The 10,711-nt window shown below is 40.7% G+C and overlaps 1 protein-coding gene across 1 annotated transcript; it reads right to left on the bottom strand.

Moving 5' to 3' along the window:
• Window positions 1–795: 795 nt before the first annotated feature.
• On the bottom strand, window positions 796–7,071 carry SFRP2 (secreted frizzled related protein 2). Its single transcript, XM_007425608.3, has 3 exons — window positions 6,266–7,071; window positions 4,236–4,316; window positions 796–2,412 (listed from the first exon to the last, which is right to left on the bottom strand). The coding sequence occupies exons 1-3, from the start codon at window positions 6,762–6,764 to the stop codon at window positions 2,108–2,110; spliced, it is 885 nt and encodes a 294-aa protein (XP_007425670.1). The 5' UTR covers window positions 6,765–7,071; the 3' UTR covers window positions 796–2,107.
• Between the last annotated feature and the right edge of the window lie 3,640 nt (window positions 7,072–10,711).

The following is a 10,711-nucleotide window of genomic DNA, read 5'->3' as shown; positions in this document are numbered from 1 at the left end:
TTAAATGGTTACAGTTTTTCCATGCCAACAAATAAAACCTGGCAAATTAAAAGGAAAAACTCCTGGAAGAACACAGCAGTAAACTACATCCATATTCCCTTGCTTACAAGGGAATTCCATGGAGGTAGCTATGTAGCCACCAGAAATCATGTATCTCAAAGCACATAAACACATTCTTAACAAATAAAAATGGGACATTTTGCACCTAACAATGAAAAAAATGGGGTGCAGTTTACTTCTGTATGCCAGAGTAATGAAGGAATAGATGTGGAAATCCATGTAGTGAGAATGTTCTTGCCTTTCAAATTTTGACAGGCCAGTAATCCATCACAAATCTGTGACCTATCCAGCACTTGGGACTTCTTCATTCAGAAGATCTTACCTTCTTTAGTAGTCTTATACAAAACTATATCCATTCTTTTATGTAGCATCCAGTGTTATAAGAATTAAAATTCATATTTGGGCGATAAATACTATTAATGACACTGGATTTAACTAAAGCCTATTATCATCAATCTTATAGTTTAAACTGTAGTATAATAAGTAAATAAAAACAATTCACTGCTAGTCAACTAGGAATAGATTATATTTTATGTGAATGACCATTTAAAAGCCTGGTTGAGTTCTGCTTTGGAGATTACCTGTATTTTGCACATACAATATACTTATAGATCTGATTTTCTAAGAGGACCCAAGTTTCAGTTGAATGTGCAGCGTGTGCAACAAGTTTTCAATTGAATATACATCACAATTGCACTAAAAAAAAACAGCGCAACAGTGAAATGAATTAACCCAAAAGGTAGTGAATGTCTCAGATATTTTTTATTACATGGACTAAAAAAATGGGTAAAATAAAAATGGATCCTATGGATATAACAGCTCTTTTCACAAAACCTGAGGATAAAAACACGACAAAGTGTAAACTGTGATGTAAAGTTTATGTACAAGAATATAAGGTTTATCTGGAATATTTACAAAGGTTGTTAAAGAAATATTTTACAACTCTTTTTTCAAATAACCACTACTTACTTTACAGTTAGGCTAAAGAAAGCTTTAATTTGTGAAGCACCAAATAGAGCACTTCAAATGCATATTCAGTCCATTTAAAACAATTAGTACTACAGCTTTGTATAAAATACTGTGTGCAAATGATTAACATGCCTTTATTGATGCAGTTCTTGCACAAGCAGCACATGCGCATGGATAATTTCTCTATAATGAATAAAACTAGACACATTCCCGACTAGATAAAATTAGGCCTAATACTCAAAGGCAAAACAAGACATTGTAATGGCTACAGTCGACAGGAGTGTTTCTCAACCTTGGGAACTTTAAGAGGGGTGGACTTCAACTCCCAGAATTCCCCAGCCAGCATGAGGTCCACCCCTCTGAAAGTTCCCAAGGTTGAGAAACACTGGTCCATAGCAAGCTTCCAGTGCAACTCACTTTATGTTGCCAGAAGCCAGTCCCATAAAGTGCAATGGCACCTCCCAACGAGTGTGCATGAGATTGCAACTGAGTGCACTCCAAGCTCATAGACATTAGAGGCCTTAAGCATGTATAATTCTGCAGAGTATTTGGGGAAAGAAACTCTCATGACATTCTTGAGCTCTTTGTGCCCATCTCTGAATGTCTGTAAGAGTAAAGTGTTTTAAATAAAGTTTGTCTTTAAATGCAAACTTTAAAAGTAACTCCAACTTAATCAAACTTGGGCATTGTTATCTCCCACATTGTGATGGCTTTTTTTTTTCCCCTTGAACAAAACCAAACCCTACAAGTTGACTCCAGTGCCCCAATGAACATATAACCCATGCAGAAATGTTAGCCAGACAGAAGGTACCGCTTGAAACGGAAATCCAATATCAATAATTAAAGGTCAGTGACATTTTGCACAGATCTAAACCACACATGTTGAAAACAATTATACATAAGGAAAATCATGATTTGAGCAATTATAGTTTATGATATGTACAAAATGAGGAGGGGGAGTCTCTGTTCTTCTTAAAAGAAGCGGCTCTTTCATGCTGCCGTGCATTTATGGCTGCGGCAGGAAGAAGCGAAAGAGCTTAAGGCATGGCGACGGAACGTGACCAGAAACGGCAAGCAACTAGCACTGCAGCTTGCGGATGCTGCGTGAGAACCTCTTAAAGGCTCGCTGGCCTTTCTGCCATCGCTTGACGGAGGTGATCACCAGCTCCCCAGCCAACCTCTGTCCCATGACTAAATATGGTGCATTGATATCATTCATCTCATCACAGGTACACTGCAGGCCACCTCTGAGCCAGAGCACAGTCTTCTTTAGATCCCGCTCCGTCACCCCATTCAGCTTGTAGATGGTTTTGCTCTTTGTTTCTGGAGTGATCTTGGTGTCCCCATTGATGTAGGCGATCTCCTTCACTTTTATCTTGAGAGCTAATAGGGATAATGGGAGCAGAGCAGGGGTGGGGGAGCAGGGGGAAAGAAAGGGAAAGAGGGAAGGAGAGATTTTTCTCCCATTCTGGCACATAAAGAAAACCCAGGGACGGAGGTCTTCACTTGCTAATTAAACCAGAATGGACAGCAGGTGGCTCCATTTCTAAAGCCACCACCAAGGGCATGCATGCAATTTCAGTCTGAATCAATCTTGTGGGTGTATTTCTTTCACTTTCAAAGAAAAAAAAAGTCTTCTCAATGAGCCTTTTCCTCTAAATTTTGGTATTTGCAAATACTGAAGAAACTTGTTTTTGTATGTTAAAGAGTTAAGAGTGGCATATGCTTCTCACATGTGAGAGGGGAAAGGGGAAATTGCTATCTTTTCATAGAAAAAGTAATCTCCATTTCTCCTGAAAATAGTTTGACTTAATTTATAAGAGACTTTGCAATCATCTATTGCATTTGAAAGAATGAGCAAAAAATAACTGGGATTTATAGCTGCATTTGATTTGGTGCAATAACTGAAAAAAGAGGGAAACAACATCGTGCTTATTAAGAAAAACCAAATATCTTCTGGGTGGATATGTCAGATGAAAACGTAACATTAGTTACATGAATAACAACTCTCTCTATGCCTCTATTTCTCCACAGTAGATACTCATTAGTTCCTGGAATGTCAGATTTTCAAGAGAAATATTCATCTCTTTTAATAAAAGATGCCCTTTCTCTACCACTATGGAACGCAAAAGCTTTGCCACAGTTGTTGTGGACATGTGGTAGATTAATGTAAGAATGTTGTCTATTTAAAATGTAACACCAATTTATAAATCTGAAGCTTATGAAAGTATTTCTCAGGTTTCCTCCCATATCTTTGTGGATGTCTTATGCCCTGGAAAAATCAGGAGAAATTTCTGTCTTACTGTGTTCCCAGGAAGCAATCCCACCCTGTTGCATAAGAAATGGGGACTGGACCTGTTTTCAGATTCACAGCAGGACAGAAGTTGAGGCCTCTCTCATCAGTCCCCTTCCTCTGCAGAAGGGAAATAGAATTAAACCAAGGCCTCCAGCATTACCATCCGGCTCCATTTCACATGCTTTGCATTTCTACTGCATAAGAGCAAAAGGCAGAAAACAATCAGAAAATTTCCTGGATGAGCCACATTCATATTATTTATATTTCTGCAACTCTGTAACACCTGACATGCCAGTTGCAGAGAATAATAAAAAAGATATAAGTATACATAACCAGCTAATTCCTGGATTCTCTTACTCCCTAAGGTGACCAAATGTGAAATCCAGAGTTGGATTATCTATACAGAGGTACTATAATTAGAATCACTGTTAAAACTATTGAGAACTAAACCAGTTTCTGTTGTCAGCCATGGGACAAAGTACAATCGATACACACAAAGGAGAAAAAAACACCTTCATCATAAGGAACAGTTTTGGCTTCTACTTAAGAGGGTTTTAGAATCCCATTTCTTTCTACGTGGAAAGGAGATGAGGCCACATTGGACAATGTTGTATGGAAAAGATGCATCATTATGATGCTGGATAGCTTGACTGCTAAAAGAACAACCTTAGAAGGACCAGAGCACATAACATGTTTATTTCAAAGAGCAATTCTAAACAACCTCTGATAGACTAAATAGAAACCTAATCATAATCCTATGATTATGTGAATTAGGACCCATTTTTGAATCAAAATATTGAACCCATTTGCATTTTAAAACTGACCACAGCTGCATTTCTTACAAAACTGATCATTGCAATCAGAAAACAAAATCCCTACTTCTGATTCAGAGTATCTTTCTCATACTTACCAAAGTCATTTCTGCAAAGGTTTTCTACAATTTCATTGTCATCTTCATTCTTGTTTTTGCAGGCATCACAAACTTTTGGCGCTACAAGAAACAAGTTTTAAAAAGAATCTTCAGCGGGGATTCAAAAGAAAAAAGTGGGGGGCATTTGGAAAGAAAAGATACAATTTTAATATACAACTATTATTGACCTCTATTTTATGACAGCCCAAAGGGCAGATTCTAGAGTATTTTGAGCTTGAGATACCTAATCAATCCCATTGGCCATTCAAAAACAGCTGAATAAAAAATAGGCAGTCATACTAAATTGATACCATAACAAGTTCAATGGGAACTGAGTGGAATATTGAAAAAGGAGATGGATATGGATTCTGAGAGGGATTAAAGTACTCTCCTGTAACCCCCCTACACCCCAGGTTCTCCAGAGAGAAGAAATTAATGCTCTGATGGAAGGACATGGGGAGACTCAGCCAACTTGAGGAAAGAACATGAAGCAGCAAAAAAGTGTATAAAATGCATTTCCTGATGAGTTTGCCTCAGGAAATCTCCTTCTCCAGGTCCATTATTTAAAAAAACTTGGGAGAATGTTATGTTCCCAACCCCCAAGTTAATTAAAGCCACATTTTCAAACACTAAGCTGAAAGCTCTTACTTTTTAAAAATGAGAATCCAGGATTGTGAAAGTACTGCTTCTTTTATCAATATTCTATCAGGCCCTTCATTCCCTCTTTCTCACCATTCTCTTCCTCAGCATCTCCTGTTACTCTTACTCCCTTTTTTTAAACAGTACCTGCAGAAAAGCCTCACTGGCCAGTTGACATGGGAAATGACTTAGTCTACAGATTAACCGTATCATTTTCCTAAGAAAAGAGTTACAGAACAATAGTTCCATAATTACAATATTCGATATGCTCCAAAAGTTAAAAGTACAAGCAGTATTCTGAGTCACAATGCAATCTTAGAAGTAGAAACTCAGAAGGAAGCTCTACCAATTCACTTGGATCCCAGATCTGCGTAATAGTGCAATTTAAGGCTGGCATCCTATATAGTACATACTGCTCTTAAGTAAGTCCCATCTGACTACATTAAAAGTTACTTCAGAGTAAATGTGCACAGAATTGCACTGTTTAACCTGCCCCTAAGTACATAATGTCTAGAGCTGCAATCCCAGGGGATCACTTTGTCCAAATAGACTTGCTTAGGAACGACCTCCAATGTTACACTGACAGGCTGGTAGGACAATCTTATACACACAGATCTAGAAGTACCAAGGTCTTACTGAATCCAGCCTAGCTTCATCCTGTGTAAAGAGTCTTGAGATTGCATTGAACTTTCCAAATCTAGGAAAGCAAAATCTAAACTGGATGGGTTTCTATCATTAAAGCACTAAACCAGTTTCTCCCAAATCATGTTTTGGTGCTGTGGTACTTTTTCGCTGTGTAAAAATTTGAGATGCATGGCATGCTCTATAGTTCTTAAAAAGGAATTCCCAAGGTATACTACAAAGTTCACTTTATTCCTCCAAACACTATATCTGTGATAAAAAGAAATCTGATACATAGAAGGTTGATCCCTCATTTTTTTCCTTTCGAAAGGCATTACAAATATTCTCAACAAGCTTATTCATCCTGTGCATGCCACTGAGATGCTTAGGGTGGCAGCCTAAGACTGCAGTCCTGTACATGTACTGGAAGTATATACATTGAATGATTTCTGCCCAAGTAAATGTGCCCCAAATAACCATTTACTTGGAAATAAACCCACTGAATGTAGAGGAGCTTCTGATTCAACATACAAAAGACCAGTTGCACCAGACTCAATCTTCCCCTCTGTTGGGTCTTAACAGAGGAATCCATCCTATACATTAATTCTGCTCTGGTCATCGGAAAACACATTGCGAAGTACCGCCTAAAGCTGTAATCGCGTCTTCCTGATCAGGAGTCCTTCGGATTTACGTCCAGGAGACGCTGGCACGACGGCCCCACCGCTCGCCCTGCACAGGCTCGCCGTCTACCCGCCATCAGCGGCTCTTACCTTCTTTAGGAGTCGGGAGGACGTGGTCGCTGCTAGCCAGTGGGATGCACAGGTCGTTGTCCTGGGGAAAGCGGCTGCAGTCCAGCATGTCAGGCCAGGGGAAGCCGAAGGCGGACATGACCGGGGCGCAGCTGTTCTTCACCTGTTCACAAAGCGAATGGCAGGGCTCGATCGTCTCGTCCAGGTCGACGATGCAGACGGGCGCGAAGAGGGAGCACAGGAACTTGCGCGTGTCCGGGTGGCACTGCTTCTGCACCAGCGGGATCCAGGCGCCCGCCTGCTCCAGCACCTCCTGCATGGTCTCGTGGCCCAGCAGGTTGGGCAGCCTCATATTGGGGTACTCGATCCCGCGGCACAGCAACAGGGAGGCGGGGATGGGCTTGCAGTTGGACCTCTGGTAGGAAAACTCGGGCTCCCCGAAGAGGAAGAGCCCGCGGGCTAGGCCGAGGCAAGGCGCGGAGAGGAAAAGCAGGCACAGGAGCAGTTTGCGATGGCGCATCTTGCCGAGGGGCGCTGAGCAGAAGTGCGCACACGCTTTGAAAGGGGCCCGTGGGGGAATCCAGAAGCTGTCGGGAAAGGGCGGCGAACCAAGGCAGAGAGGGCGGCAGGGAGCGCGAGCCTCACCCTCTCGCCGGCTACATGCAGCTTCCCCGAGGCGCTCCCGCTTCTTCTCGCGCAGCGCGCACCGACGGACACGCAGCCCGCCACTCTCGGCGCCCAAGATCCTGCGGGCATTTTTAATGCAAATCGGGAAGGGGATTGGGAGGGCACGTAGGCGGAGCCATCTGACAAAAAGCCGGCATGGATTGGTCATTGCCTTCGCGAGGGTCGTTCTTCAAGCCACTTTTCATCGTGGTTTCACTTTTGGGGGGCGAGGGGTGGGAGGAGCACTGTCCAAAGAGCGGCTTTCCCAACGCGCGCGGTTCAACCCGCTGCCTAGAAAGGAGTCCAGCTCAAGGCTGCGTCGCGGGTCTGAGAGCCCGCTCGGCCCTCCGGGTTTTGTTCTCCGTCTCACCGATCCGCTCATCCCAAGGAGGGAAGCGCAACCGGCGCGAATCAGAAGCGCTGCTTCTTTCACCACGGCTGGGGCCTGGCGCCACTCAGGGAGAGACGGCACGGGCTGCCGCCGCCTTTGCCCAGTCGCTTGGGGCCAGAGAGGTCACGCGCACGCCATCGCCGCAGCTGCTTCAATAGCCGGGAAATTACGCCCGAGTGCCTTCCCAGCAGAAGGTGCTCGCGCGCGCGCCCGCACTCCCTCCCTCCCTCGATTACAGTAGTGGATCGGGCCCAGCAAGCAGAATCGGCCTACGGCGGAAACTAAGATGAAAAAACAATCGACGGAGGGCAGCGGTGTCTGGCGCGCCTGCCTTTCGGGGGCCTGCTTTTGAAAACGGGATATAATACAAGTTGGGAAAAGTGCAGAGGAAGTCGGCCAAAATGATTGGAGGGCAAGTTTAAAAGAATTAGGACTCTTTCGCTTAGAAAGAAGGGTGGCATAACTGAAGTGTAGAAAACCGTGCCTGGCCTGGAGAAGGCGGAGGAGAGTTTCCCATGAAAGCCGGTGGAAATGGAGAAGAAAGCCCTTATTCAGACAGCAGATAATTATCCCGTGGAATGCGTTACCACACGAGGGGGGTGGCCTGTAGTTTAGGATTACTTTACAAGTGATTACATGCATTCACGGAGGGCAGGTCTGAAAAGAGGCATTAAGCTGGGAGACTCCGTGTTGCGTCTGGGCTCGGCAGCGCGCTTCCAGATACCAGTTGCCGGAGCACTCCAGCAGGAGAGGGCTGTGTCTCCATCGCCTGCTTCTCTAATAGCACCCCTTTTGCTGGTCTTAAAAGAAGATGCAGAACTTAAATTCAAACAAACAAAATAATACATACTAATATAGGCAGGAAAAAAATAAAATAAATTAAAAGAAAATAATACATTCAGAATAAAGAACAAGAAAAGAAATATCTTACGATTTAAAAAAGTAGTTACATTTTATTACGCATGTTTCTTTGTTTTAGCAAATTAAATCTCAACGATATGGAATCATAGTGTCTTCTGTTTTTTTTTTTTTGCTGTCGTATAAAGTCAATGCAAAGGCTGAGAGTTCAAAAATTTTGTTAAGCCAGGCTTAGAGTCTGGTACGCACACATCCTTCCAGGAGAACAAGGTCACCTTTTCTTGTTATAATCCAAGCACAATAAACCCAGCATTCTTCATAAATGGACAAACTCCAGATTTGCGGGATATAATTTAATAGCACATTTGCATTTTAAACTTTAAATTCTTTCCAAGAGCCTGGTCCATCAGATAAACAGTGTCTACCCAAAGAGAACTGGCAATGGGCATGGCCAAAGCACCTTTCATCTGATTGTTCATCGCGAACGCAGGAAGAACAATAGCCAACCTTTTGAAAACACTCACTGGGGAATCAAAGTACTTTTGCTGGGTTAACCTATTTTTAAATCTTAATTAGCATACTTAGCATTTTTTAACACGTTGGACCTTGCTTTGGTAATATAGGATCCTCTATTCTCTATTCAAAATTTCTTTTATGTAATCCAGTGTGTGTGTGCCTGTGCGAAAGAGAAAGAGAATGAAATGTTGGTTTTGCTTCTAAATGCACGTAAACCTACTAAATGTTAAGAGGCCACTAAAACATCCAGACCAAATACGTGTAGAGAACATAACAAAACAAATGCTCCAACTATATATTGCCACTCAACGTTTTTTGGTAGATTATATTCCTTTTGTAGTCTTTCGGAAGTTGTTAAGCATAATTAACATTAACTGATTAAGTAGTCCATCAAGAGTTTTTTAAAAAAGATTTCCCCCCACTTTTTAAACAGTTGTATAAGGTTTCTAACAAGCTAGGGATAAAATACATTTTTCAAAAGGCTCATTATGTGACCTTAACAGTATAGAAATTATATTCTTTTATTTTTTAAAAATACTCAGTGGGGAATCCTATATGGCCTGGAGGTATTTACAGATTTCACTGCACCAGTAGTATCAAATACCTCTTGCAATGTGAAAGGTCATGCTAACTCCCTGAATGTGAATGAGAAATTTTAGGAAGATTAATTCCATTTAAAAGGCCATCTGCCTGCTCAAATGATATTTCTATATTTGCATTAACAGAAAATAAACCTAAATAAAGCACTATAAACTGGGAATTAATTATGTAACAGATCCCATGTATTGCCTGTCCCCTTTGAATCTCTTATTATGGGTATTAGGCCATATTGTTTCAAACAAGAAACCAACAATTTGTAAATATTTTCTCCTGTTTCCAATATATCTGGTTAAAAAACTTTAATGAAAATTCCATATTCAAAGCATACAGTTGGTCTAGTTCCAATTTGAAAGGGATGATATGATTCCAAAGTATGCTTTCTAGCATAAACATTCAAAGCTTCCTTTATATCATTTTCTAACTTTCTACAATGTATTGCCTTCATTTTTCCTACAAAAGGCATAAACAACTGTTTTACCTTGTATGAATGTTTTATACAAAAGGATGAGAGACAATCCTCATATGTGCCAATGCTCTGTTTGAAAAAAGAAACAAAACACCTATCAAAATGTGGTGGTGGTTGTGGCTGATAAACTAAAATACATCTATCAGTGATATATCAAAATATCACCTCCTTCTAACTTGAATTATCTTGTCTAAAGCCAATGACATTATTACTGAACCATGATTGTGTCGGTGTAACACGTGCAGGTAGATTAAACATGGACTGAGAAATTAACAATAGTCCAGAAGTGAACATATGCCATCTGGGGTGTATATTTAGTTTAGTTTAGTTAAATTTAATTTAGTTTAGTTGTTTAGTTAAATTTAATTGTATCCATGTATCAACAAGATTAAATTCTCTTGCATGGGAACAGTCCAACTCTTAGGAATAATTTTCTGTTTTGATATTTTGTTATGATCCTTTACTGTATCTGATACTAAATTAAAAACTCAGTTACAGTTATAAGGTCTACCTGTAAACTGAAAAGGTTTGCCAAACAATTATATAAAATATCTAAATTATCTCTAGTTAGACCACAAACATTTACCCAAGCTATTTCACTGTCTCCACTATTAACCACAACCATTTCATAATAATCTTCAGTGTCCAACATTTCTTGTGCAGCTATAAAACTTGAGGCTCTATATTGCCACCTCTCTGGCCATTTTTGAATTTTCACTTATGTAAATCTAATTCACACACTTTCTAGCATCCCCAAAAGTTTTTTTTATTATTTTTTGTATGGGATAAAATTAGCTTCTTGCCAAAAAAATAAAACAAAAACAAAAACCCTTTAGGCAGAAGCAGTTTCAGTTTGTAAACAATCTTCCTCCTGTTGGATGTTCTTCTCAGTTCTTGAACTTCTGGTGTTTCTCATTCCTTATGACTGGCTTGCTGTTTAGATGAATTGATTGAAATGTTGCACATTTTT

This window comes from Python bivittatus, unplaced genomic scaffold, assembly GCF_059951505.1.
Source record: "Python bivittatus isolate LINGU-HERP-01145 unplaced genomic scaffold, Pbiv_v1 ctg000070_np1212, whole genome shotgun sequence".
Classification (NCBI taxonomy): domain Eukaryota; kingdom Metazoa; phylum Chordata; class Lepidosauria; order Squamata; family Pythonidae; genus Python; species Python bivittatus.
This window is presented reverse-complemented; position numbering and strand designations above follow the sequence as displayed.

What these genes read in the sequence shown, in the direction of transcription:
- SFRP2 (XM_007425608.3), bottom strand. Translation starts at nt 6,764, where the DNA reads ATGCGCCATCGCAAACTGCTCCTGTGCCTGCTTTTCCTCTCCGCGCCT. An exon ending in CCTCCCGACTCCTAAAGAAG is followed by an intron (nt 4,317 to 6,265) that starts GTAAGAGCCGCT and finishes TGTTTCTTGTAG; the next exon opens with CGCCAAAAGTTTGTGATGCC. An exon ending in CCTTTGCAGAAATGACTTTG is followed by an intron (nt 2,413 to 4,235) that starts GTAAGTATGAGA and finishes TATCCCTATTAG; the next exon opens with CTCTCAAGATAAAAGTGAAG.